General features: G+C 38.3%; 5 protein-coding genes across 5 annotated transcripts; all 5 read left to right on the top strand.

Moving 5' to 3' along the window:
• The first annotated feature begins 3,170 nt into the window (after positions 1-3,170).
• On the top strand, positions 3,171-4,712 carry LOC137174275 (uncharacterized). Its single transcript, XM_067579458.1, has 5 exons — positions 3,171-3,229; positions 3,336-4,037; positions 4,157-4,276; positions 4,355-4,398; positions 4,514-4,712. The coding sequence occupies exons 1-5, from the start codon at positions 3,187-3,189 to the stop codon at positions 4,634-4,636; spliced, it is 1,032 nt and encodes a 343-aa protein (XP_067435559.1). The 5' UTR covers positions 3,171-3,186; the 3' UTR covers positions 4,637-4,712.
• Positions 4,713-8,247: 3,535 nt separating this feature from the next.
• LOC137174355 (uncharacterized) lies at positions 8,248-10,220 on the top strand. Its single transcript, XM_067579587.1, has 5 exons — positions 8,248-8,314; positions 8,458-9,144; positions 9,259-9,384; positions 9,863-9,906; positions 10,008-10,220. Exons 1-5 carry the CDS (start codon positions 8,260-8,262, stop codon positions 10,125-10,127), a joined length of 1,032 nt encoding a protein of 343 aa, XP_067435688.1. The 5' UTR covers positions 8,248-8,259; the 3' UTR covers positions 10,128-10,220.
• Positions 10,221-11,933: 1,713 nt separating this feature from the next.
• LOC137174404 (immunoglobulin kappa light chain-like) lies at positions 11,934-15,127 on the top strand. The gene is made up of 5 exons (XM_067579654.1): positions 11,934-12,044; positions 12,162-12,875; positions 12,975-13,094; positions 13,582-13,625; positions 13,792-15,127. The coding sequence occupies exons 1-5, from the start codon at positions 11,990-11,992 to the stop codon at positions 13,909-13,911; spliced, it is 1,053 nt and encodes a 350-aa protein (XP_067435755.1). The 5' UTR covers positions 11,934-11,989; the 3' UTR covers positions 13,912-15,127.
• Positions 15,128-16,916: 1,789 nt separating this feature from the next.
• Positions 16,917-19,802, top strand: LOC137174873 (uncharacterized). Its single transcript, XM_067580376.1, has 5 exons — positions 16,917-17,038; positions 17,184-17,879; positions 18,004-18,132; positions 18,216-18,256; positions 19,001-19,802. The coding sequence occupies exons 1-5, from the start codon at positions 16,984-16,986 to the stop codon at positions 19,118-19,120; spliced, it is 1,041 nt and encodes a 346-aa protein (XP_067436477.1). The 5' UTR covers positions 16,917-16,983; the 3' UTR covers positions 19,121-19,802.
• A 3,592-nt stretch (positions 19,803-23,394) lies between these two features.
• On the top strand, positions 23,395-24,293 carry LOC137174279 (immunoglobulin kappa light chain-like). The gene has a single exon (XM_067579464.1). The coding sequence runs from the start codon at positions 23,508-23,510 to the stop codon at positions 24,207-24,209; it is 702 nt and encodes a 233-aa protein (XP_067435565.1). The 5' UTR covers positions 23,395-23,507; the 3' UTR covers positions 24,210-24,293.
• The last annotated feature ends 3,596 nt before the right edge of the window (positions 24,294-27,889 follow it).

The raw sequence follows: 27,889 nt of genomic DNA, 5'->3' as shown, positions 1-27,889 counted from the left end.
ACTGTCACTTCTCAGGAAGTATGGGTTCAAGTGAGAAGAGTGTCAGTCAGTAATGGCTCATCTCTACTGAGTAAACAGCCTTCTTCTTTCACCACAGCTTTGTTAAAGCATGTATGTACAGACCACAAAGATCAAAAGACATGTTTGAGTCACACACAGCAGCCTGCTTCTGCTAGGCAAAGGTCTTCTGCATGAGTTGACAGTGCTGTTACATCTTTCAGGGTGAGGCTGAGGGAATAAAAAATACTAAATTGTACTTAAAACGTGAGAACAGATGCAGATATCTGATAACAACCAGACCATTTCTTTCTCACTCCAACAGAAACACAAGCTCCTACACAATTGTACAGTACAGACACACAAGTGTACATGAGCAGTGAGATCTTTTAACCACGTGGTACAGTCAAGTACCCTGAGTCCATTACACAGCATTCAGCCCTCTGTAGCAGCTAATGTTTAGAGGACAGTACCTGGATTTTTGTATGTTTCAGGTCATGTGCTATTTTGAATTACTACCACCCTCTTTCCAAAGCCTGCACTTGAATGCACCACTATACCTGGGCATCATTTTGAAAACAAATCTTACTTCCAATTGAATTACCATGCCAAAATGATGTAATTCTGACAAAACTAAATCCAAGCTTCATGAACTAATGAAGTTAGTTCATGAAGAACTGGTTGAAAACCAGCAGATGTATGGGCAGCAAAAACACATTTGTCAGTCTAAAGCACTATGGTATGTTTTAGAAAATGATTAGAAAACATTGTATGTGATTTATAGTAGGCATGATAAAACATAAAATTGTCCACTTTATCTCGTTACAAGCAGTAAAACCAGCTATCTCAGACAGTTGTGTTACTAGCATAATAAAAGTTAGCTGTCTACTTTCCACAACAGGAACTCATTTGAGTCATTAAGAGTATAGTTATGTTTTTAATCACGCTAGTAGTTTGGCTCTAAGGATGGCAACGTTGGCTCAGTTGGTCCACCACATGGTCTTTGGATGGCCATGAAATGTCGCACAAACATTCATGGTCCCCAGAAGATGAAGCCCACTGACTTTGGTGATCCCCTGACTCTTCCTCTACTGCCACCATGAGGTTGACATTTTTTGGTTTGTGTTTTTGAGAGAACATTGCGAAACCCATCAACACAGAGGGCCCTATCTTACGCCTGCCGCAGAGCGGTGCTAAGCACAGTGCAAGTCTCTTTGCTATTTTAAGACCGATGCAGTTGTCATTCTCCCGTCCAGTGCCCATGTTGTTAAAATAGCAATGGTACTTGCACCCATCAGTGCGCCCATGGGCATGTTGGTCTAAAAGTAAGGTGTGGTCAGGCACATTCAAGTCAATGGCGCAGTGTTTCACTGTTATTATAAGGGCACATTATCAAGATAGTAATATGCACCTACAGAGGTGGGTGCACAACATACACTCTGCTTGTTACACACACAGGACACGCAGCAGCGTACAAACATGCAAAAGGTAACAAATAAAAGTGAAAGATTATTATTGTGTATATTAATATATTGATATATTTTAAAAAATACATGTCATAATGCTTTGTCATAATATTTATCAGAATTAACTAATCGCAGTAATGATGCATTAAATTGTTTAATTATTTGACCAAATTGTGGCAATACACATAGGTATTTAAACAGGCGGACAACAACGGATCAAACACAGATCGACTTTCCTGCAGCATCAATACATGATGACATGAGGAACACATAAGGAAATAAATGAGGTGAAAACAATGATTAAACTAAAGAAGGAAATAAATCTGCACAGCTTCTAGCTGCTGCCAGCGGCAGGATCAGGACCTTGGAGAGCTGATCAAGTCCTAATAATTGTGTTAATTATTATTTACATGATTAAAATTAGTGATTCAATTTTTGAACAATATTTAACAAATATTCTGACATTTCTGAGAGTACAGTGATCAGGTTTCCATACTTTCAACAATTAAAACCCCGCTGATTTGACCTGTTACTCCATGACTGAACAAAACAATTTTAAAGAAACTAGAGCTGTAATTAAAAAAATAAACCTTTTCAAAAACCAAACGAAGATAAATTTGCAACAAATTAATGAACAGGATCTTAAACTGGTGGTCTGTGGCTGACCATAGGAGGGTCCAGGAGCAGCAGAGGCCAGTGTACTCGTTATGGATCATGCACTTTCACTTTGCGCACAAGCAGATCTGTTTCCACTGCAGAGAAGTGTTCCTTCTTACTACGCGGCAAATGCGCCATCATAATAGCAATCCGCCAAGGTGCAAGCGCACCTGGCTCTGAAAGGGAATGGGAGATGACACTGTGATTGGTTTATTGCATGTTACGCCGAAAACACATCCATGATTAATAAGGACAACCCCTTTGAGCCCCTTTGACCATTTTTCCGCCGTTAAAATAGCAAAAGTGGATTTGGACACACCCTAAATGCAATTGCGCTTCAGACCGTGCGCTTTAGATCATTAAAATAGGGCCCAGAGTGTGATATGCCTACATATAATTGTGTGTATAGAATAGGAATGGAAGTGAGGCTATCTCAGAGTGCAGGCTCTGAGGTTAGCGCTTGCTTCCTTTTCTTCCCTTTTTTTTATCTTAACCTTCTTCTTCTTTCTACTTGCAGAGATTTTTTGAATACTGCATTTGGCATTTAGTGATAACCATTATACATAATATAATGCCTCAAATAGATAAAGTCACTTTGATCTTTCACCACTGGTGGTAATAAGTAATCCTAGTAATCCTATAAATAATCATATATGCACACCTAAATCTAACAAACAGAACAAACCTGTGTCATGACTGAAGAATACCGCATGTTTTTCCAAATGGAAATAAATCACCTCTAAGCACAGTGTATATTGTGAAACACCCAACCTCCACGCCTCCATTCAAAAATGGACTTAAGGGAATTTCCTTTTCATAGTATACAAGCATGTTGTCACACCTGCTGTCCTCCAGTGTACAGCAACAAGAATATACCCAAACAAACTCGACCAGCACCAATTACACCTCTGGTCACCTGATCACATTGATCTTTTGGAAAAAAACAAATCGCAAGTCTGACTCTAGACCAAACCAGTCACCTTAGCCAATCACAAACAGCCTTCGTCTCCTATAAGAGTTGGGTGCATTCGTCAAAACACAGCACACAGACTGCAGAGCTTCAGAGATGATGCCACTTTGCATTCTACTTGTATTTCTCAGTCAATTATGTGAGTATTTTACACTTTTTCTCACCATTTCTACTTGTAGGAATATAATTTTGAGGGATTTTGTGGTTTTGAAAGTATAATTCATATATTTTGTTTCTTTATGCAGGTCATGTACCGGCTGTTCACAAGATCTCAAGTGTAATTCAGGATAGTGGTGTCAAAACAGCCAAAGTTGGGGGAAATATTACTTTGCAATGCCTCTGTCAGGAAAATTCTGTAACTTTTATCTTCTGGTACCAGCAAACATTGGGAGGTAAACCTCAGCTCATATCATCACGGATGAAGCATAGGACAGAAGCAGAGATCTCCCCCGAGTTTAAGGAGAGGTTTCAAGTTCTTGCAAAAAGTGGAGAAAGTATCAATCATCTTATAATCACAGACCTTCGCCTGTCGGATTCAGCTACATATTACTGTGGGATTTTAGCATTCAACGCAATTGAATTTGGACAAGGAGCTTTCCTTCATGTCAAAACATCACTGTCCAACATCCAAGCTGCTGTCCATCAGCCATCATTACAGCCACTTCAGTCAGGAGACTCTGCAAATTTGAGCTGCACAGTACATGCCAAACCATGTGTAGGGGAGCAGAGCTTCTACTGGTTCAGACATGGTGCGTCTCAGCCTGCAGTCATATACCCCAGAACAGGACAATGCAAGAACATCTCCAATGAAGAGTCTGTCACAAAAAGTTGCACTTTAAACCTTTCTATAAAGTCTGTGAGCTCCTCTGATGCTGGGATCTACTACTGTGCTCTGTCCTCCTGTGGGGAGATTGTTTTCGGAAATGGAACAGAAATCGAGATTGCAGGTATGTGGTGGCAGCTGATGTTGCATAACATTGTTTTTTTTCCATTTTGAAGAAGTCATGAATGAACTCTTGTATATGAAATGGGATTTGATGTATCTCTTCTCTTGATTGCATGTTAGGAGTTTCCATTCTCCTGGTGTATTGTCTGAGTGTGGCATTGGCAGTTTTCATTATTGTGCTCCTTGTCTTGGTTTTCATTGTGCACATGTTGAAGAAAAACCTGTGCTCTGTCTGCCATGGTAAGATTTTCAAAATCAAGGTTTTCAAAATGTTGCCGTGTTGACCTGGCTTGATCATTCCTCTATTCTGATTCACAGGAACTGTTTCTCATCTGACATGTTCTGCAGCCTCTGACGTTGCGGTAGGTGAAATGAATGTATAATGAAAAGCCAAATTCATTCCTATAGAAACAACCATCATATTTGTTCCACTTATATTTCTTTCATTATTTCCTATTGTTTATTTGTCATTACCAGAGCCAAGATGCAAACAATCTCCATTATGCTGCTCTGAGTCTGAACAGGAACAGTGAACGACACCACCGAGAGGACAATGTGGAGAGTGTTTGTGTGTACTCTAAAATAAAGAGTAAAAAATAGTGAAGTACAACTTTGCTTGTCAACAATTCACAAGAATAAATGTAAATAATATGGAAATAAAGACAATAAAACATTTTAGCAAAATGTGTTTGCAGTGTTTTTGGATAAAATACATTCTGAAAGTGTTCCTCAGTCACACAGAGAAACCTCTTCGTAGAAACAATATGGAGGCAGATTTAGACAAAGCAGGCTCATGAAAATCCCCTATGTTCTATTAATACCTTCTTCTACCAGAAACGTCAGCAGAGGTTGCACCTTTTTATCTAGCCGGCTCTCACCGTTTACCTTTCACTCTTGCGGTGAAGGTGGTGTGAAGTACAGAGAATAAGTTTCCATTGGTGGAAACACAAGTCCCTAGCTCTAACACAGGAAGAGTGGCCTGTAGCATTCAGGTCACAGCGTCTTACAACTCAGTGAGCCCAATCTCACGGGACTGTGAAACAAGCATCATGTCCAAGGTGCAGAAAACAAATGACTGAAAGGATTTTTACATACTTTCCACTCAAAGTATTGAGATGTATTTACAGAAGAGTGCTCTGAGTGAAACTGTCATTCCAGTCTGTTTTCTTCTTCTATAAATAACAAACAAAAAGTTTCAATCATCCATAACCGTTGCACAGTTTCACTATTTCAGTTCCCTAAAACTCCGGCCCAAACTTGACCCAAAGCTTTGCTTTTTAGGAAACTCCCAATTTTGCAATGTTTTGAGGAAGTGGACATATTATGCAGGTCCACAAGTCGAACTACATGAGGTTTTTCTGGTTAAAGAAGTTGAAGTAGTGGATAAAGTCACATTGAACAGAACATACAGGAACATTTCCAGTGGTTCCTTTACTACTTTTTACATTAGAAACTGTACTAAAGTGGTGGGCAATATGGCTGCCATATAATATCACAGTATTTCATGATATTTAATGAAATATTTTCTGCTGCTGTCAGCATTAGAAGCATAATTTGCATAATGAAGGAGATCAACTTTCTTACTGTTCACACAACCAAGCTGGCATTTTCAATCATTTATGATTGAAAATGTTATGTGACTTTCTACATAACAATAGTTTATTTGAGGATTTTCAGTCAGGATTTAGAGCGCATCATAGCACAGAAACAGCACTGGTGAAAGTCACAAATGACCTCCTAACTGCATCAGACAAAGGATTTGTCTCCATACTTGTCCTGTTAGATCTTAGTGCTGCATTTGACACAATTGACCATCAAATCCTTTTGCAGAGACTGGAACATTTAATTGGCATTAAAGGAACTGCATTAACCTGGTTTAAGTCCTATTTATCAGACCGATTTCAGTTTGTACATGTGAATGATGAATCCTCCGTGAAGGCAAAAGTTAGACACGGAGTTCCACAAGGTTCTGTACTTGGACCAATTCTATTCACCTTATATATGCTTCCTTTAGGTAATATTATTAGGAAACACTCCATAAATTTTCATTGTTACGCAGACGATACCCAATTATATTTATCAATGAAGCCAGATGAACCCAATCAGTTAAACAAACTCCAAACATGCCTTAACGACATAAAGACCTGGATGACCTGCAATTTTCTACTACTAAATTCAGAGAAAACTGAAGTTATTGTGCTTGGCCCTAAACACCTTAGAAACACATTATCTAATGATAAAGCTGCTCTGGATGGCATTACCCTGGCCTCCAGCACCACCGTAAGGAATCTGGGAGTTATCTTTGATCAGGATATGTCCTTTAACTCCCACATAAATCAAATTTCAAGGACTGCCTTTTTTCACTTACGTAATATCACAAAAATCAGGCACATCCTGTCCCTAAAAGATGCAGAAAAACTAGTTCACGCATTTGTTACTTCTAGGCTGGATTATTGCAATTCCTTATTATCAGGCTGCCCTAACAAGTCTCTAAAGACTCTCCAGCTGGTCCAGAACACAGCTGCACGTGTATTGACTAAAACTAGAAAAAGAGACCACATTTCTCCCATTTTAGCTTCACTACATTGGCTTCCTGTAAAATCTAGAATAGAATTTAAAATCCTTCTCCTAACTTACAAAGCCCTTAATGGTCAGGCACCATCATATCTTGAAGAGCTCATAATACCGTATTATCCCACTAGAACACTGCGCTCCCAGTATGCAGGCTTACTGGTGGTCCCTACAGTCTTTAAAAGTAGAATGGGAGGCAGAGCCTTCAGCTATCAGGCTCCTCTTCTATGGAACCATCTACCGGATTCAGTCCGGGGTGCAGACACCCTCTCTATGTTTAAGAGTAGGCTTAAAACTTTCCTTTTTGATAAAGCTTATAGTTAGGGCCGACCAGGCTCGCCTTGGATCAGCCCTTAGTTATGCTGCTATAGGCCTAGACTACTGGGGGACTTCCCATGATGCACTGAGCTCCTCTCTCCTCCTCCTCCTCTCCATCTGTATGCATTCATGTAACATCAATGCATGTCACTAACTTTGCTTCTTCCCCGGAGTTTTTTGTGCTTTCTCATCTCACAGAAAAACCTGACTCCCGGGCCGAACCTTCGCGGTCCTTCACAGTCCTGATGGCATCCTTCCCTGGCTGTTGCTGCTTGTGCTTGTTGTTGTTTGTTGTTGTCATTGTTTTTCTTCTGTCCCCCCTCCCCCTTTCCCTCTCTTTTTCTCTCTCTTAACCCAACCGGTCAAAGCAGATGGCCGCCCACCAAGAGCCGGGGTCTGCTTGAGGTTTCTACCCGTTAAAGGGGAGTTTTTCCTTACCGCTGTCGCCAAGTGCTTGCTCATGGGGGAACTGTTGGGTCTCTGTAAATTAAAGAGTACGGTCTTGACCTGCTCTATGTGAAAAGTGCCTTGAGATGACTTCTGTTGTGATATGGCGCTATATAAATAAAGATTGATTGATTGATTGATTGATTGATGATGTACTACATTTCTTGCAGCACATTATAAATACAACACAACACAAATGAGCACAACTTCATCTATACCATCAATAAAACTGTCCGTAAGAAAGAATATTATAAACAGGCTACTATAAGGAGGTCAGAGGTCAATTTTAAATCTTATTTTCAACCTTTCCATTATTGCTAAAATGTGTCTTTTGTAACATCACAGATTCTAACCAATGAATAAAAACACTCTGATAAGTTTTAAGTTTAAATTTATCAACTTGGTGTCAGGGAGAAAACACACATATTATATGTGTCCTATGAAATCAGTAAGAAACAGCAGGTCTGCAAATACCGAACAGTGATGGGAGAAAGGTCAAGAAGAGCGGTGTTAATGGTCAGAGTTGCCATAACCAGTTTTATACAGTCTTATCTTAAGACTGAAAAAACTAAGCTAAAAGTAAGAAGGCTCCTTCATTTATACAGCAGATGATCCCATAGTTTTCTCATGTACATTCATGCATATTCAACCACATTAACTTTGGAAGATGATGTTCACAGTCATGTGTAAAAAACTGAACTCGCAACTCTGCCCTCTTGGAATCAGTCCTTTCTAGACTAAACATGAAAACTGTAGGAGGCACTGAACATGCAATCAATGTTACTTTAACAGAGTCTTTTCTGATTGGCCAATCAAACACACTTGTTCCTCTGAAAAGTAGAGGACGTATAGAGATTCTCTCCAATGATCATGGTGGTTACAACAAAATGACATCTCCAGTTTTTGCTTTGTATGTGACATGTCTGCTCTTGGGGAGAATGGGTAAGCTGCATCTTTTACATTTGGTTTCCTTTATATATCGATATTTTTTATTTGTTCTGTCACACATTATGTATGTTACAATATGCTCCCTGTCATGGTGTAAAGTTAACTGTGTATTTGCTTGGTCTCCATTTTCTCTTCAGCTCCTATTACATCTCTGAATACATCATCATCTTTACACTTTGAATCAGTTAATGTTGGTGAAGACGTGACTTTGGAATGTTTCTATAAAGATGATGCTGCAGTGATGTTTTACTTGTATAAACAAACTCTGGGACAGAAACCAAAGCTGATGTCTAAATTCTATAAACATGATCCAAATGGCAATTTTCAAGGTGAATTTAAGAACTATCCACGCTTAGGACTGGAAGCTAGCCCGCGTAAAAATCACTTGAAGATCACAAATGTGCAAATTTCAGACTCGGCTACTTACTACTGCGTAGCTGGCTATTCATATGTGTATGAATTTTTAGAGAGCATTATTGTCGGTGTAAAGGGTTCAGGTTTAAACATCCAAGCTTCAGTCCATCAGTCGGAATCTGAGAGCATCCAGCCAGGAGGCTCTGTGACTCTGAACTGTACAGTACACACTGGGACCTGTGATGATGGAGAACACAGTGTTTACTGGTTCAAAAACTCTCAAGAATCTCATCCAGGAATCATTTACACACATGGAGGCAGGAATGATCAGTGTGACACACAAACACACACCTGTGTCTACAACTTGCTGATGAAGAGTCTGAATGTTTCTCATGCTGGGACGTACTACTGTGCTGTCGCCTCATGTGGACAGATACTGTTTGGAAACGGGACCACATTGGATTTTGAGCGTAAGTACCTTTGTAGCAAAGGTGGCCTCATTTGTTAAGTAGTGGAGGAAACTTTATAATCAAATTTGATGAACAAAGAAAGAAAACTGTAATGTCTCCTAATTGGATCTGCAGATGAGGAAGACTCTCTTGTCTTGGTGTGTATCTTGAGTGGAGCTTTGGCACTCACCACCATCCTGGTTGTTTTCCTGGCTTACACAGTATATACAATGTTCAAGACAAACAGCTGCCAATGCACAGGTAGGCTAAACTGCAGTTCCTTATATTTGGAGTGTGTAATGAACGTGATATTGAAGGGCAGCAATGTGGACATTAGCAAAGATTTAGATTTTAACATGTTCATTTGTACATTGAAGAACATGCACATACCATGAGAATATACTGTGTATTTTTTATTTCATGTTTCATCAGCTGCAAACATCATCAGTGTTGAACTGTTCACTTCTGCTTCAGATTTATAGTCAAAAAATCCTGGAAAAATGAGCCAGTCAAGAACGATATTTTTTTTTAAATAAGGCTCTGAAATGAAAACAGTATCCTAAATAAACTGATGTAAGTTTAATATTTAAACTCAAATCTGGCTTTTATATTTAAGTGCTGCCTGACCCTGCAGTTTCATGCCTGTAACATTTCAGTGATCGATAAATCAGAAGAACTGGTTCATAACTAAGTTAAAAAGGAATTTTGAAAAACAATTTGTTGTTTTTTTCATGACTAGACTCGCAAGCAAGACCATCAGCTGCCGCAGCTCCAAATGCAGAGGTAGGTATTTAAGTGCTCTAATTTTCTATATCTAATCTACTTTTTTCAATGCTTGTCTGTATCAATAATGAGACAAACACTGTTTTATATTTAATTACCAGGGCTACCAAGACGCAGATAACCTCCATTACGCTGCTTTAAGGGAGAACAAGGTCAGCAGGTCAAGACGGCAGAGGGACGACACCAGGACTGAATGTGTTTACTCCGGTGTGAGACAGTAGAGCTGAACATGTTTCATTTGTACTTTGTGTCTGTGTGACTAGAAGAATGAACTGAATATAATATAACCAAATAAACACTTTCTTTCAGTTACAGTTGAGCCAGGGTTCTTTGATGTGATCTGTTTTGTCAAAGGTGCCATATTTCCATTCTCACTATACCTGCAGTTAACAATGTACAAACACACGACCACACACAACACATCTCTGTGGTGTTTGTGGAGTCAGATATTCGAGAGAGAGTTTGCAAGCCTGGAAAATGAACATTAAAACAAAGTCAGTACTGTGCCGTCTGTATCAGTCTCTAAGTGCTGCACTGTTAAAGGCATGATGTCACAATGTTTTACAAAGCAAAACCATCATCATATGACAGAAACACTATTTCAGAGTCAGAGGGACACATTCAGCTTGTTGTGCTAACATCCTGTGTGTCTGGTACAGACGAGACTCCTCTTGGGTGTGGTAGCATGTTCAGAAACATCAGAGCCGGCCCTCTCACAGCAGGCTGGCGACAATACTCATCAATATGTGTATTCTGAACACACTCTAGCACTGATACTGCCTATTGTTCTTCACAAGTTGTTTACAGTAAATTAGCAGAGTACACATCACAAACCCAGAGATGTGAGGATCTTTTTTTAGCTTCTGTGTGGTCTGCAGTCGAAAGATTCACTCTCAGTGTACTTCATGTACTTCAGTAGGACCCTCTGCTCTCTTTGTGGTTTTAAACAGGAAGTCTCTGCAGTGTTTTCATACAAAGCATCCACACAGTATAACTCTAATGCCCAGACTTGATTAAAACCTTTTTTTTACTGATGCTCTGTGACCAGTTTCCATATTGTGTCATATTCGAGAACTAAAACAGGGTTCAAATGTCCAAAACTAATAGAATAGTAACTAGTAACTCTGTGCATTTGGTTAGAGGCATCCAATATTGTCAATGTTTTTGTCAAAACCTGTTCATGTACACCAGCTTTTCATCATGTCCAGCCATAGAAATCAGGTAATTCTGCCTGCCAGAGTTGTGCCAACATACAGGCATTACATTCACTCCTATATCAACCAAATGGTGGCCATGACTGTGCCATGTGTGCTTGGGTAAGAACAGGTAACACAATAAACATCCTCATATAACAAGTCAATGTTAACGATAACCACAAAAGCTAACTGTATTTACTTTGTTTACATAATATGAACATAATATCAGGTTACACCAACACACCAACCTTTGGCACTGGCAACATAATCTCACACAATCTCACTGTCCAGAGTGAAAGTCAAAGCAGAACACTTTAGCAAAGATTATGGTTATTATAGACACACCATCCCATTACTAATACACAGGAAGTTGAAAATCTGAAAAATGCTTCTTTAAAAGCCACAACTGATTTGCGGGGATGTTGTGTGGCGATCACAAAAAATCATTATTTTTAATACTTTGAATATTTAATATATATATATTTAATTTTGAATATTAATGCACAATCTGAAAGTATCCAAATGATATATTTCAATAAAAACCAACCAATTACAGAACATTAACTAGAGCAAGTAGCAAAGTAAGATTAGTGAGTTTTCTAAGAGCCACTCCCCACATTCATAGCAACTGGACATTACAGAACCTGATAGCATGTATGGAATGACAGAGCAGAAATCAGATGAGTGAAACTTCTCTCCAAAGCTCTGTTTGAACTTGCAGGTCTTCCTTAATGCATTGCATTCAAGGCAGCACTTAAAATGTTTTCACTGTTTCCACATGTGGATATTAGGCGTTCCTTCTCACTAGCCAATCAAACAGAGTCTTCTCTCTGAAGAGTAGAGAACATCCTGAGATTTAATTCTTTCAGCGCAGCATTTTGAACACGATGACACCTCTGACAATTGCTTTGTATCTGACTTGTTTGTTCTTTGGGACTTTAGGTAAGTTGTTTAATTTTTAAATGTTTTTGATATAATTAAAAAAAATGTCGTGCAATCATTATGATACACTTTTATTACGGAATTAAATGTGGAATTCTGAATCTCTTTTCTCTTCAGCTCAGATGAATGATCTGAAATCACCCAAGTATGTGCGTCAAGAGAAGACTTTTTATTCAGTGAATGTTGGTGAAGACGTGACTTTGGAATGTTTCTATGAAGATGATGCTGCAGTGATGTTTTACTACTGGTATAAACAAACTCTGGGACAGAAACCAAAGTTGATGTCTAAATTCTATAAACATGACAAAAATGGCAATTTTCAAGGTGAATTTAAGAACTATCCACGCTTAGAACTGGAAGCTAGCCCTGGTAAAAATCACTTGAAGATCTCAGATGTGCAAATTTCAGACTTGGCTACTTACTACTGCGTAGCTGGCTATTCATACAAGTTAGAATTTTTGGAGGGCACTACTCTCAATGTAAAGGGTTCAGGTTTAAACATCCAAGCTTCGGTCCATCAGTTGGAATCTGAGAGCATCCAGCCAGGAGGCTCTGTGACTCTGAACTGTACAGTACACACTGGGACCTGTGATGATGGAGAACACAGTGTTTACTGGTTCAAAAACTCTCAAGAATCTCATCCAGGAATCATTTACACACATGGAGGCAGGAATGATCAGTGTGAGAGGAACAACAACACACAAACACACACCTGTGTCTACAACTTGCCAATGAAGAGTCTGGATCTTTCTCATACTGGGACCTACTACTGCGCTGTCACCTCATGTGGACAGATAGTGTTTGGAAACGGGACCAAGATGGACATTGGCAGTAAGTAACTTTCTAGCTGTGGTTTCATATGTGGTTATGATTTCTACTCACTCAATATTCCTACAACTCTGTAATGTCTCCTATCATCTGAATCTGCAGATGAAGTGGACTTTGTCTTGGTCTACTTCTTGTTTGGAGCTTTAGCATTCTCCACCATCCTGATTGTTTTCCTGGCATATGCAGCATATACAATGAACAAAAACTGCTGCCAACGTACAGGTAGGCCAACTGTTATTTATTACTGTTGATAGTTTGTATTCATGTACTTAATATTGGAGGCACAGCTATTGGAAGTTGATAAAAACAAAAAGTCAATCAAATCAAGACAAGAGTGTTAACATATTCCACCACACTGATTACTTCCATATACTGTAGGAATATATTTTCATGTTTTATCAACTAGAACTTCAAGTTTTTATTTATCAATTCATAGGAAACTGAGCCAGTCAACAAAAATATTAACTAAAGAGGCCATAAGTTAGAAACTTTATACTGTACTGTTAAATGGTGTCTGTGTTACAGTAAGAAGTGGTTTTAATTTGGATCTTTATTGATTTATATCTATCATGGTGCAATGGTTCATTTTCCATCATGTTTGAGAAATATATTAGACATAAAATCATAAGTTTTAAAAGGTCTTAAATTTGTCCTCCCATCACCAGCTTAGTGCATTTTAAAAGCTTTTGTTCTTTTTTCACAACTCAAGAGTCTCAAGAAAGATCTCCAGTGGACTCGACTCCAGATCCAGAGGTGAGTGTTCTTAGAGTTGTACTACTACAACAACAATATACTGTATATTACAGCATGATAACATGTACAGGGGATGAACACAATTCAGTACAATCATCCTAAAATAAGACATAATGAGACGCAGGATGTATACTAATGTGGTGATTGCTTCATACTTTATTTTCAGAGTTACAGAGATGCAGACGACCTCCATTACGCTGCTTTAAGGGAGAACAAGGTCGGCAGGTCAAGAAGACAGAGGGACGACACTGGGACTGAGTGTGTTTACTCCAGTGTGAAGCAATAACCTGGCTGCACTTGACATGACTAAGTCTAAGTCTGCCTATCAATCTATCTATAATGTATATTTAAGATGTGGTTTTTCTCTATCTGTCTTTCCCCTTATTTGACATACAAATAAACATTTGGTCATTTCTGAACCTTAAGATGTCTTTTAAAACTGAGTAAGAGAAAGAGAAAGCTACAGAGAGTGTGCAGGATAGTGAGTGAGAGTGAGGAAGTGAAAGCAAAACGTTTCAGGCACTGAACTTTAACGTTATTTGGTCCATGTTTGTGGTTACATGCTAATTCAAAAGCAGATAAAGCTCTGCCACACTAAGGTAGTTCGCCATCTCACATATCCTGTGCTACAAATGTTACTGGTCGGAGGGACGCAGTCAGAAAGGTATTGCAAACATCAAGTTTGTCTGATGCGGACGTGACTCATTCCCCACATGGTTACAGCCTCAGAAACAACACGTTGGGCCTTCTCACAGCAAGATGGCAACAAGACCTACCAACATGTAATTTCCTATTTGTCTGTCAGATAGTGAGAGTTCACCTAAAGCACACAGATATACAGTCTTACCCGAAACTGTAAATGTGTTGTACATCACAAACCCAGAGATATAAGAATCTTTTTTTTAGCCTCTGTGTGGTCGGCAGTCAAAAGATTTACTCTCGATATACTCCAGTCATGTACGTCTGCAGGACCCTCTGCTCTCTTTGTCTTTGTGGTTTCAAACAGGAAGTCTACAGTGTTTTCATGCAAAGCAGCCACACAGTCTAACTGTAATGCCCAGAGCATTTCAGTAGATTGTATCAGCAAAGCAGCACCAAAAAGCTGTGACATGATTTAATAAATAGACATCTCCACCTAACAGCTCTATAACATTAATATACTGTATATTCTTGGTTATCAGATTGTTTTTGTCAATATCATTTATAGTGCTGTGTAACTGTATTGCCAAAAACCCTCAAGACTTTGCTGTTAGCATAAGCTTCTTATTATATAATCTACTAAAGACCAATCAGCTCTGTGACCACTGAGTCTAAACTTCATCTATGGTCTTCTCATAAGGGCAGGTAGTCTTGCTTTTAATTTGACAAGTTTACATTATGAATTTCTAATTGACATTGTGGGTGTATATTATATGATGTGCTGTTGTGTGTAGCTTTGTATTTTGTATGGTGTATTCTGTGTGTTTTTTGCACTGAACTGTTATGCTGTTGTATGTTTTGATTGTGGGGGACAGCGGATGCACGGCTAACTCCGGTGCCGTGCATCTTTTATGTTAAAAATTGTACACTGTCCCAATAAATAAATACAACTAGATGTCCTTTTACTAAAAAAAACATATTTCTGCCTGTCAGACAGCTGTGCCAACACGAAGGTGTTACACGTACTGTTGTATCAACCAAACCAAGGCCACTGTACATGTGTTTAGGGGAAGCAGCTGAAATAATTTACATCAGCATATATAAAATGTACTGCTAGCAGCAGTGTAAGCTATTTGCAGCCATAATAACCAGTGCAAACAAAATGTTCTTTTCTTACAAGGTTTGGTTAAACATCACAGGGCCTTCTTCTTCCTGTCAGCAATGACTCTTTCTTTCTTTGAGCAAGGTTTCAAGCCCCATGTTGACCCACACACTGGCACTTCATGTGCTGCCATTGGCAACAACATCTAACAAAGACTCACAGTCCACACAGCAGAGAATGCAGGCAACAATTATGGATATTATAGACATGCCATACCTATGACTGATACATGGAATATTGAAAATCAACAAATTGTCACTTTAATAGCCCATTAACCTGAAACACCTCAGCAAAGAAGCCACAACTACTGGTTGGGGGCCATTGTAGGCAAAGCTTTTTTTAACAATAATCAATCAAATAAGATCAATCAGATAAGAGTAAAAACATGGCCATGTATTGCAGTTATTGAAACCTTACAAACATCCACTAATACCTTCTTCTAACTAGAAACATTAGTGCAGGTTGCATCTTTAAATCTAGCCAACTCTCAGCATTCACCTTTATCGCTTCTGTGGTGGGAAGACTGACCTTTTGACTGAAATATGTGATAACTTTCAAAAAACACACTGTTGAATAAAGTGTGAGAGACGATTCTACTCATGGAACAGGTGATTTGTTGGAGTCAGGTTGTAATTTCATGTTGAATAATACAATGTCCCTCCTTCTTTTGAAGGAGGGACAGTGGATGGAAAGATAATATACTGAGCTCCGCAAATACTAAAATACTAAAAAAACTATTGAGTGGAGCTACTTTCAGCCTTTCTTAGTTCAACCTAACCAAAATCCTGACCCTACCCTTGGCCAAATTGTTTTAGATGCCCAACCTCTATTAAATTTTCAGTTCCCTAATGTTTCATTTTACACAGATAAAAGGTTTTATACTGTCAAACAATCCTTTTGGGGTACATAAAATAAATCTTCATAGTCACACAATGTAATTTGGGGTCCAAGGTTTGCACTTGTGTCTAGCTCAGCAGTGTTAAGATGTGTTTACTGGGGTCAGTGTAATAGACATTCATACAGCACCAAAAGAGCAATTCAGTACTTCTTCAAATATTTCAACAACCAAGTCTCTTAATCCACCTCATTTCAGTTTCCTACACTCAATTCTACAATTACCTGAGGGGAAATGTGTGATTATACATCCTGCCTCTTTGTCTTTTGTATTTATTTGTCTCTCAAAGTCCTCTCTAAATACCAGTTTAAACCTCTTCACACTTTTACTGCTCTTGATGCCGGCCAATGAAGGTGAGCGATCTGTGGACTAGAGAACTCTATTTGAGCATAACTCAACTGCACTTTTTTCAGCAGGTTATTCCTTTTTTGTGATTTTTAAACATCAGGCTTAAGAGTTATATTGTGGTTCTGGTACCTCTCTCCATGTGTCTTGTCTGGGAACCAACCAATTGACAATGGAGGCGGCGCTGAACCTGTGTTCATTGTTTCCAAAATAGGACATGCAGTTTCACTTCTTGTTAGCCAATCAAACATTGTCTTCACTCTAAGAGTAGAGAACATTTAGAGGTTCTCTACATTCAACAAGATATTTTGAACACGATGACATCTCTGAAGTTTGCTTTATTTCTGACTTGTCTGTTCTTGGGGAGAACAGGTAAGTTTTGCTGTTGCCTTTGTATCCTTAAAATGTATATACATTTTTGTTGATATAATTTCTACATTTTCTTGCAATCTTGTTATTAAATTAAACTTCTATCATTGCACTAATTGCAAATCTCCTTTGTCTCTTTTCTCTTCAGCTCTGGCAACTAATCCTAAATCGTCCTTATCTGTACACCAAGAGAGTGGATTTTTATCAGCTAATGTTGGTGACAACGTGACTTTGCAATGTTTCTATGAAGGTGATGTAGCAGCGATGTTTTACTGGTATAAGCAAACTCTGGGACAGAAACCACGGCTCATCTCTACCTTCTATAAACATGATACAAAAGGCACTTTTCATAACGAGTTCAAGAATGATCCTCGCTTCACATTGGAAACTAAAAACGGTAAGAATCACTTGACAATTTCTGATTTACGTATTTCAGACTCGGCTACTTACTACTGCATAAGTTGCTATTCATACAAGTTTGAATTTGCGGAGGGAATTACTGTCAATATAAAGGGTTCAGGTTTGAACATACAAGCTCTGGTCTATCAGTCGGCATCTGAGAGCATCCAGCCAGGAGGCTCTGTGACTCTGAACTGTACAGTACACACTGGGACCTGTGATGATGGAGAACACAATGTTTACTGGTTCAAAAACTCTCAAGAATCTCAACCAGGACTCATATACACACATGGAGGCAGGAATGATCAGTGTGAGAGGAACTACACACAAACAGACACCTGTGTCTACAACTCGCCAATGAGTCTGAATCTTTCTCATGCTGTAACCGACTGTGCTGTCGCCTCATGTGGACAGATACTGTTTGGAAACGGGACCAAACCAAAGGGTGAGTAACACTTTAGCAGAGGTTGTTTCATATGAGAAGTAGTTATGATTACTCCCTAATTGAAATCTAAATTAATACAAACACAACACTAGAGAGTTCTGTGTCCTGATGTGTGTTTCTGCAGATGAGGTGGGCTCTCTTGATTCTCTTGTGTATTTCTTGAGTGGAGCTTTGGCGTTCACCACCATCCTGGTTATTTTACTGGCCTTCTCAGTGTGCATGATGAAGAAGAAAAACGGATGTCAATGTGGAGGTAACTGGGACGGTTTCTATCTGGCAACTTGTTATCACTGATTATGGCTTTAAATAAAAAGCTTTTTCTTTGTTTCACAACAGAATCTGAAAGAATTTCAGCTTCCGCCCCAACAAATGGAGAGGTGAATATGACCTATTTAAATGAACTGTTGAATAGTATTAACATGCAATATTGTTAATGAAAAAAGACAAGACTAAAATGTAGTTTAAAAATAAAAACTTTACGAAATCTTTCTTCATTTTTGTTGACAAAAAAAGGAAACAAAATATTAAAATATTATAGACTTTTTTTTCTAAATTACAATCGAAATATCCAAATATGTGTGTGAGGGAGAGAGAGAGAGAGAGAGAGAGAGAGAGAGAGAGAGAGAGAGAGAGAGAGAGAGAGAGAGAGAGAGCGTGTGTATGTGTCGCAAGTGTCGGTTATATGCTGGAGTGTGTGTGTGTGTGTGTGTGTATGCCGGGGGATGCTGATGTGAAACTGCAAATTAAAAGATACAATCTTATGTGAAATAAATTTGACAAAAATGATATTTTTTGGCTCAACTAGATTGACTGAAATGTTCAATAAAATCTGATGACTACAAAAGACTAATACGTCGACAGCTTTCATTGCCTAAAACTACACTATAATAGTTAAATGGTTATCTTTTACTAAAAAAACAGGGTGAGGTTGAATAAATATGTTGAAAACTAACAAGGACATTTGACACAGGACTAAGACTAGATTAAAAAAATATTTAACAAAATTAACACTACGGTTGAATTACCACCCAGACTTATTTTATAGCACAGCAAAAGGTGATTTTGGACTTCTCATTTGTTTCATGTACTGTTTTGTCATTTTCTAATATTTTTGCTACCAGGCTTATCAAGATGCAGACAACCTCCATTATGCTGCTTTACGGGATCACAAGGTCAACCGACCGAGAAGGCAGAGGGACGACACCTCGAGTCAATGTGTGTACTCCAGTGTGAGGCAGTAGAACTGGACAGGTTTCAATACTCTGTTTTTCTGTAAGATATCATTTTGTTAACATCTGCTTTAAGAAGTAATGTAGATTTTCTTAAAAGAGGAAAAGTTTTGTCCACATAATTTCAAATACTTGCAATTAGTGTAAAGACTTGGGTTGCAGTAAACTACTTCCTGTCTGATGTTTTTTAAGTGTTGTCAGAGGTTTAAGGCCATATTTCTACTATCACTTTGTATCTGAAAACATGATGCACCACTTACTTTTACCAAGAAGAACCTTCACCATGGACAATGTAAACAGACCACATAATATTTTATTAAATTGACTGCACATAACATAGAATATTACATCTAGGAAATATCTGTTATTCTTTACATGTTTTTTGTACATGTTGCTACAAACCCAGTGATTTAACAATCTTTTTATAGCTTCCCTTGTGGTCTGCAGTCAGAAGATGAGATCTCTGTATGCTTTGCTAAGAGTCAGTCATATGTATGATGAAAACTCTGCTTTGTATGGTTTCAAGCAGGATGTCTCCACAATCTTACTTTGTTTTCTTCCAAAGCAACTACCATGTGCATTTATAATCTTTAGATTGCTTAATACATAAATGATTTTTCACAATGAAACCAGTATATTTAAGATGCGAGGTTCACGGATGTTGTACAAATGGAGGAACATAATATAAATAAACTGTTACACTATTTTGTGCTAAATGCAGTACTGTGTTTGTGTTTTCGTATCATTAATGAGCTAATAATTTAATATAATCATGTTACACTTTGACATTGAGAAACTGTGTGTACAGTATATAGACTATAAATATCATCAATAAATATTGCACTGTCATGTCAGAAAGCTAAAATGGCAGGAAGATTACAACATTACCGATGTGGTAATATGATGCTCATGGTGTGGTTACCAAGACCCCACTAATCCCCATCAGATCAGATCACAATCAGGCAACCACTGTACCGTAGAGACATCTGGATTCAAAACTGGTAGCAGTGCCACCAGATTAGTTACTGATTTAACCATGTAGCAACTTTTTTATCATGTTGCATGCCTGACACAAAACAGCGCTGTCCATGGTTCTGAAACAACAGCTAAGCAGAAGTCACGTTTTTTGGCCAATAATTTTGCTGTTTTAGCTATTTTTCTATAGATACATAAAGCTTAAACAGAGGGGGCAAAAAATATAACTGAGGGCGCTAAGCCCCCTTAAGAGAGTGATGACACACAGACACACACACACACACAGATGGCAGACACGGCAACATCAGCATCCAGTAGTAAACCCAGCAAAAATTATTCCCCATAAGCAATAATATTGAAACAGGCAACAGGCTACTATAGTCTGAAATTGTAAATTAGCTTAGTTTGATGGTTACAGCAGGAGATGATGGGGCTTGGTGCTGAACACTGACATTATTTCATTATAGTCCAACGCTTCAGTTGGTTCTGTTTCAAAGGAGAGCAGGGGCAAAGAGTTCAGTCTGTATGTCATCCCTGATGGCAGTTTTTGTCTGACTGACAGCTGAAATGAGTCTTTCAACAGTAACATTACAGCTTGTAGCTGCTGACTTAGCAGCCACGTACGTGTTGTTACTACTTGAAACTTGTTGAGGAGAAACTGTTGCAGGAGGAGGCATCTAGGTTGACAATGATGGCTGAGCTGGAGCTGAATTCTCTTCTTCCTGCTCCTGACATCTCAAGGCTTTGTTTCTCCATGGTTTTCATCTTAACCTACAGTAAAAACAGCTAGTTAATGGACAGTAGGCTTCTGGTCCTCTGTGCAGCAGCGCAGTGAAAGAGGAGGGGCTGCTTTCAAAGGTTAGGGTTAGTTATTTGCAAAATGCAGTGCCACTCAAAAAATCTGACCTATCAACATCATCATATGGTAAACAAGAAGTAAGAGACAACAACTGCCTTATTTTCATTGGTTGCGTAGTCAGATTTGAAACAGTACTCATTGACTGCTATTCATTGGATGATCCAGCAAAAAAGGAAGCCTTCTGATTGGCCCACTCAGGCCCACCCAGAGCTATGCACTAGTCTGAGGGCCGAACACCTGTTGGGATGGGTCGGGATGCCCAACATGGCATAATTTCCCCAGCAAATCTGATGCGACAGGCTAAAAACTGTGGTAATTTTCAGTGTAGGACTGTTGATATTCCATTTTATTAATTGTTAATATTTTTTCAGGTGATAAAGTAACCATTTAGATTCCCAATATGTGGTCAGTTTATCCAAACAACACCTGTTTATAAATTTGCTCTGATGTTTTCCATAACCATAGAGCATGCGCACCACAAACTTCCACTGATTTAAGTCACATTTTTCCTGTACATAATGATTTAATTGCTTAGTCTGTTTGAACTGCACTTTGGTCACATTTAGCCTCTACTGATACACCAAGTCTTCCACCTCAGCCAAGCGCACAAACTTTTTTGTGATATTTTGTGATTTTTTGAAAAAATGTTCCGCATTTCCAGGTTTTTTAAATGCGCAAATTGAAAACAGGTGGATTGAAATGCAGCCTTTGAATGTGACCCAGATGATTCTTGGTAATATGAGTGACTAGCCTGCTAGCTAATATGATAGTAAGATAGTTTAGGGATTGTTGGAAGGCTTTGCACTATTTATGCAGGCTTGCTGTTTCCCCCTGCTTCCAGCCTTTGCACTAAGACAGCCTATAATATTGTTGGACTCAACATACAGAGATAAACTGACACCAGTCTTATTATCTAGATAAATATGAATAATGCAGCAAACAAGAAAAGTCTGAATTGTTCTGTAATCATCACATTGACCGAGAAAACACAGGAGGAAATTCTGTGAAAATGGCTAATTGATCGGGTCTAAGTGGAGCATGTTATTGCAATAACAAAGTTAAAGAACAAGGCAGAGAAATGCTTTTATAAAATATTCTATTCCTATGCTCAGTTTTGTTTCTGCTGTGAACACAGGAATGAGGCAGTCATTACACCGAGACCTGTTAACCTTGACCTTCATGCATTTTGCTTCGTATATCGTTCATTGTTCTGCCTTTGTGGTTTTCAGCAGGATGTAGAGGTGTTTGCACTCTCACATAGATGCTTCTTAAGATAAAGACCACTTAAACATCCAAAGACAGTGGATATCACATTTAATATTGAAACAGTTTAATATAAATCTAGTTATGACGACAACGAAAACAAGGAATATGATACACTGATTGCATTAGTCATTTTGACATGTCAGAATGCAAAGTGTTGTGACAATCAAAAAACAGTAGACATTTAAAAAATATAATCAAGCAAGATATGAGAGTTACTATAAATCCAGCTGACAGTTTTTACTGTTTTCCACCAAAGGAAGAAAAAATGAAAACTGAATCCCAGTGAAAACTGCTGCCACTGAGCTCTATGGTTTGTTATGAATAAGCAGCACATTGTGACTGGAAAAGACACTACAGTTAAGATTTCAAATGTAGTTTTTGAATGCCTTCAGCATCATAAACTGAATGTCTCTCACCATCTCCAATGTATTAAGGTGGTGTCAGAAATATAAACAGTATTCACATTATCTCAAAATGTTTTTAATAAAACCAAGAAAATGTATTTATAAACCATATTAATACTATTAAGGGTAAGTTTGAACACATTTTTCAATGCCATAGTGTTAACTGGTCCTATACAATACAATAACAAGAATATGAAGCTTGTTCATTGAAGAACAAGAAAGCTGGTCTTTGCCAGAATTTGAAGCCAGACAGAAAAAAAAACATCCAGAGGAAGCAGATTTAAAAAAAGAAAAAAGTTTGTATCTTGGGAAGAGTCATAAAAGTCTCATTATAAACTGCTCAAAATCATAGGAATAAGGAATATTTATGTTCTTTATTAAATGTTAACTATAAAACTAGCATAGTTATATACCCCAGATAATACAGTGACATGATCAATCCATTGCCAAAAGCAGAGGTAAAAACACTGTGAGGAGTGTCTTTGCTTCAGTTACTTCTCACCATGTGATTCTTCTTAAGGAACAAAAAAACACTGACACTATACGTGGCAGTGAACATGTGATCAATATTGCCTGGTTGGCCAATCAAACACAATCTTGTCTCTGAGGAGTGGAAAATGTATCAAAGTGCTTTTCATTCAACACAGCAATTTCAGCATGGTGACATCTCCAGCGTTTGCTTTCTGCCTAACATGTTTGTTCTTGGGAAAAATGGGTGAGTTGTTTTTATAAAAGCAGTTTTGTTTTAATGTTTTTCATTCTCTTTGTTGTTTGATTAAGTTTCAGTCCTAATGTAATTACTTGTATTTTTTCTGACAATGATATCATTTCTGTCACATAAAATTAATTGTGTATTCACTTTGTCTCCAATTTCACTTCAGCTCAGACGACTAATATGATGCAGTCCACAACTGTGCATCAAGCGGGTGGTTTTATGTCAGCTACTGTTGGTGACAACCTGACTTTGCAATGTTTCTATGAAAGTGATGCTGCAAAGTATTATTGGTATAAGCAAACAGTGGGACAGAAGCCAAAGCTCATCTCTATGACCTATAAGTTCGATAAACATGGCACTTTTCATGATGAATTCAAGGACAATCCACGCTTCACGTTGGAAACTAACGTTGGTAAAAATCACTTAAAGATTTCCAATTTACACCTCTCAGACTCAGCTACTTATTACTGCGCAAGTGGTTATTCATTTATGTTAGAATTTGCAGAGGGAACTATTGTCAATGTAAAGGATTCAGGTTTGAACATCCAAGCTTCAGTCCATCAGTCGGCATCTGAGAGCATCCAGCCAGGAGGCTCTGTGACTCTGAACTGTACAGTACACACTGGGACCTGTGATGATGGAGAACACAGTGTTTACTGGTTCAAAAACTCTGAAGAATCTCATCCAGGAGTCATTTACACACATGGAGGCAGGAATGATCAGTGTGAGAGGAACAACAACACACAAACACACACCTGTGTCTACAACTTGCCAATGAAGAGTCTGGATCTTTCTCATGCTGGGACCTACTACTGCGCTGTCGCCTCATGTGGACAGATACTGTTTGGAAACGGGACCACGTTGGACTTTGAGTGTAAGTAGCTTATTTTGCACAGGTTATCACATCTGATAAATAGTGATAGTTATGTGACAGTAAACAAATTTTAAATGAAGGCAGTAGACAAAAGTTCAAAAAAGCAGAAAAGTGTAATTTCTCTACTTTTAATAACACAAACAATGAATTGTCTTGTGAAGGAACCACATTGTGATATATATGTATGTTATTACCAGGGTTACCAAGACGCAGACAACCTCCATTATGCTGCTTTAAGTGTAAATGTGGCAAACAGATCAAGAAGACAGAAGAGCAACACCAAGAATGAATGTGTGTACTCCAGCGTAAAGCAGTAGAACTGTACATGTTTCATTTGTACTTTGTGAGTAAAATTGGATTTTATTAGTGTCTCTTTCGAGGTGTAATGCAGCCAAATTAATCTCTCTACACACTGGGAACCCTCTACTCTCTCTTTGTTTCTCTCTTGTTGGAGGATCACAATGAAAATATGTCTTGGACATTTTGTCTTTTATCCCCAGTGCTTAGCCAAATAATGTTTGTCCATTTGGTGTGATTAAAGATGAAAATAAACCTTACTTTGACAGAAAGACAATGTAGGTGTGTGTGTGCGTGTGTGTGTTTTTTTTGTGTGCATAATTTACAGGTTAACACGGTTAGCTCCAATATTAGGAACAGTAGTAGTTTTAGAGCATGATGTACTGTGTACTGTAGTATGAAACATCTTAGCCTTAACACAACAGACCACTCTCTGTCAGTTCTGTGTCAGCACGGTTCTCTAATGTACTGACCTCAGACCAGTGTTCATACTGGGAGCTCGCTGCACACTGCAGTGTTGTCTCTTATAATGGCTGATAGAACTGTTTGAACCAAAACTCTGACAGTTGGAAAAGAAAAGAGTGAAACCAAGGATGCTTTGTCTGATCTGAATCTCCCGCTGTAGCTTAAAAAATAGGTTCACACTTTTTCAATTCTGCCTTAAAACAACAGTAAGGTGTCCATATGAATAGTGGAAGAGGTTTTTGTCGCTGTAATCATTCCTCCTGTCCATACTGACTGTTAAAAGATCCCCTTCAAATGTGCTTTCAATGTAAGTGATGGGGGCCAAAATCCACAATGTGTCCACACAATTATTTTGTGCAAAAATACATTTCAAAGTTGATCTGAGGCTTATATGAGGCTTCAGCAGTCTGAGTTAGTCATATCAAGTGGATATCTGCCACATTGACAGTCTTTTTAGCATCAAATTTCCTCTTTGTGTTTCCTCAGACAGTGTTTCTCTGTTGAGCCGTGGTGGAAGTATAGAAACACAAAGAGTGACTCTGGCACAAAAAAGACTGTAACGTTGAAAGGTAACTACGCGATTTGACTCATTTGGGCAGCTGAAAGCTTCACATTAGCTTCAGATAAACTTTTAAATACATGTTGGCACAGAAGAGGACTGTGGATTTTGGCCCCCATCATTAACATTGTAAATGCATTATAAAGCAATCTTCTAATGGCCAGTATGAACAGGAGGAATGATTATGGCAACAAAAACCTTTTTCACTGTTCATTTGGGCACCTGACTGTTGCTTTCAGACAGACTTGAAAAACTGTGAACTCATCTTTTAAGCTAATATTCTGCTATGAACAGTCATGAGGTAAAAACCACAGTAAAAACTACTGTTTTAGAAGGTTTTTGAGTTCTGCCCACTTCCTCAAATCAGAAGTCTCTTTCCACTGGGAGAGGACTAACAGGGTGTTGGCCTTGACAGTCTTGATTGTGTGCACAAGTGACAACTGATCAGGTCGAAGTGGGGTGGATTGTTGATGAAGTGGGTGAAGTAAACATGCTTTGCTAATGCTATCATGACATATAACAAATTAATGCAGAGCAAATTGTTGCATTTTCTACTATGAACACAGTGAATGAGTTAGTAATTACATCGAGACCTTTTAATTTTTTACTTGACTCCCATGCGTTTGCTTTGTAACTGTTAGTGCAGCAGCTACTGTGGTTTTAGGGTTAGGGCTGCAGGATGTAGACATGGTTGCACTCCCACATAAATATTACTTAAGCCAAAGACCACTAAGACATCCTGAAAAAGTGGAGTTCTTATCATGTCACATTTGTTCACACAGCAAAGGCTAATACTATGCTAATGTTAATATTGCAAATACTGATACTAATAATACTACTCATGCAAATACAACTAGAGATGGGCGATCGATGTATCGATATTATATTGATATCATGATATGAGACTAGATATTGTCTTTGATTTTGGATATCATCATATCCTGATATGGCAAATGTTGTCTATTCCTGGTTTTAAAGGCTGCATTACAGTAAAGTGATGTAATTTTCTGAACTTACCAGACTTTTCTAACTGTTCTGTTATTTGTCTTCACCCACTTAGTCATCATATCCACGTTACTGATGATTATTTATCAAAAATCTCATTGTGTAAATACCTTGTGAAAGCACCAATAGTCATCCCTACAATATTGTCGCAGTATTGATATCGAGGTATTTGGTCAAAAATATTGTGATATTTGATTTTGTCTACATTGCTCAGCCCTACTTACAACACTACTTAGTTGAAATATAATTTAGAGTACTATTTTCAACAACAAAAACAAAAGCCAAAAAATAAACAAGTTGCGCAGGGCATTTTCATTACAAAGTTATCTAACCCTAGACTGTAAAAAATAATGGACATAGCCACTGTGATGTCACCCATTGGTCTGTGGACTCTCGTTTTTAAGCAATGAGTTTGCATTTTGACCACCGCCATCTTAGATTTTTGAAGCCAGAAGTGACCATATTTGGACGAGAGGATGGACCTGACCCTAATGCTAGCTGCCAGCTGCTAGCTGCTAACTGCTAAGTGCCAGCTGCCAGCTTGGTTAGCAAGGTGTATTTGCAGTCTGTGGTTAACTTTGATAATGCTAATGGAAATTCTCGCTGGTGAAAAACCATTAAAACAAAATGTACCAGAAAAAAAAGTGAACATGCGACTCCTTAGAGGGTCTTTTAGTAAAACCAAATGCTGAACAAGACTTTTTAAGACAACAAAAAAGATACAATCAACTACGATGAACTGAAAACACACTGAAATAGTGACGGTTACAGCTATGCCGTTGTTGCCGTGGGAGCGACTTGCCTGTAACAGCACCCACTTGTCACTCAATGCAGTCACACCCTTAATTATGCATAACTTTAAGCCCTAATAAAAATCTAAACAAGTGAGCTACATAAAAATTTCTCCCCTGTACAATTGTCATGAACAAGGAAATTAGTTATAAGCAAAACCGTGTTTTGTACCAGGCTGTAAACATGTTTATTTCTGCTGTGAAGTTGTGTATTTTAACATGGGGGTCTATGGGGATTGACTCGCTTTTGGAGCCAGCCTCAAGTGGCCATTCAAGGAACTGCAGATTTTGACACTTCTGCGTTGGCTTCAATTTTCAGCCCCAGAGGTTACTACTTTGATCTAACTCTAAGCTCTACAAAACAGAGTTAAAAAAATCTACAAAACCATATTCTTCTTTATAGTTCTTATTTGTAGTGCTCAAAGCATCAAAAAGTTATTTTAAGACTACAGCTTGAGGGGTTTGTCTCCTCCAGCTTAGATAGAAATGATTACATAAAATTTTTGGGGTTTTTTTCCAATAAATGATGTGTACATCTGACAAATGATCTTTGCCATGTTGTATTACTTGT

This window comes from Thunnus thynnus, chromosome 22 (genome assembly GCF_963924715.1).
Source record: "Thunnus thynnus chromosome 22, fThuThy2.1, whole genome shotgun sequence".
NCBI lineage: Eukaryota > Metazoa > Chordata > Actinopteri > Scombriformes > Scombridae > Thunnus > Thunnus thynnus.
This window is presented reverse-complemented; position numbering and strand designations above follow the sequence as displayed.

What these genes read in the sequence shown, in the direction of transcription:
- LOC137174279 (XM_067579464.1), top strand. Translation starts at nt 23,508, where the DNA reads ATGATGCAGTCCACAACTGTGCATCAAGCGGGTGGTTTTATGTCAGCT.
- LOC137174355 (XM_067579587.1), top strand. Translation starts at nt 8,260, where the DNA reads ATGACATCTCCAGTTTTTGCTTTGTATGTGACATGTCTGCTCTTGGGG. An exon ending in TCTGCTCTTGGGGAGAATGG is followed by an intron (nt 8,315 to 8,457) that starts GTAAGCTGCATC and finishes TTTTCTCTTCAG; the next exon opens with CTCCTATTACATCTCTGAAT. An exon ending in GACCACATTGGATTTTGAGC is followed by an intron (nt 9,145 to 9,258) that starts GTAAGTACCTTT and finishes TTGGATCTGCAG; the next exon opens with ATGAGGAAGACTCTCTTGTC.
- LOC137174275 (XM_067579458.1), top strand. Translation starts at nt 3,187, where the DNA reads ATGATGCCACTTTGCATTCTACTTGTATTTCTCAGTCAATTAT. An exon ending in TGTATTTCTCAGTCAATTAT is followed by an intron (nt 3,230 to 3,335) that starts GTGAGTATTTTA and finishes TTCTTTATGCAG; the next exon opens with GTCATGTACCGGCTGTTCAC. An exon ending in CCTGTGCTCTGTCTGCCATG is followed by an intron (nt 4,277 to 4,354) that starts GTAAGATTTTCA and finishes TCTGATTCACAG; the next exon opens with GAACTGTTTCTCATCTGACA.
- LOC137174404 (XM_067579654.1), top strand. Translation starts at nt 11,990, where the DNA reads ATGACACCTCTGACAATTGCTTTGTATCTGACTTGTTTGTTCTTTGGG. An exon ending in AAACTGCTGCCAACGTACAG is followed by an intron (nt 13,095 to 13,581) that starts GTAGGCCAACTG and finishes TCACAACTCAAG; the next exon opens with AGTCTCAAGAAAGATCTCCA. An exon ending in ACTCGACTCCAGATCCAGAG is followed by an intron (nt 13,626 to 13,791) that starts GTGAGTGTTCTT and finishes CTTTATTTTCAG; the next exon opens with AGTTACAGAGATGCAGACGA.
- LOC137174873 (XM_067580376.1), top strand. Translation starts at nt 16,984, where the DNA reads ATGACATCTCTGAAGTTTGCTTTATTTCTGACTTGTCTGTTCTTGGGG. An exon ending in AAACGGGACCAAACCAAAGG is followed by an intron (nt 17,880 to 18,003) that starts GTGAGTAACACT and finishes GTGTTTCTGCAG; the next exon opens with ATGAGGTGGGCTCTCTTGAT. An exon ending in CCGCCCCAACAAATGGAGAG is followed by an intron (nt 18,257 to 19,000) that starts GTGAATATGACC and finishes TTTTGCTACCAG; the next exon opens with GCTTATCAAGATGCAGACAA.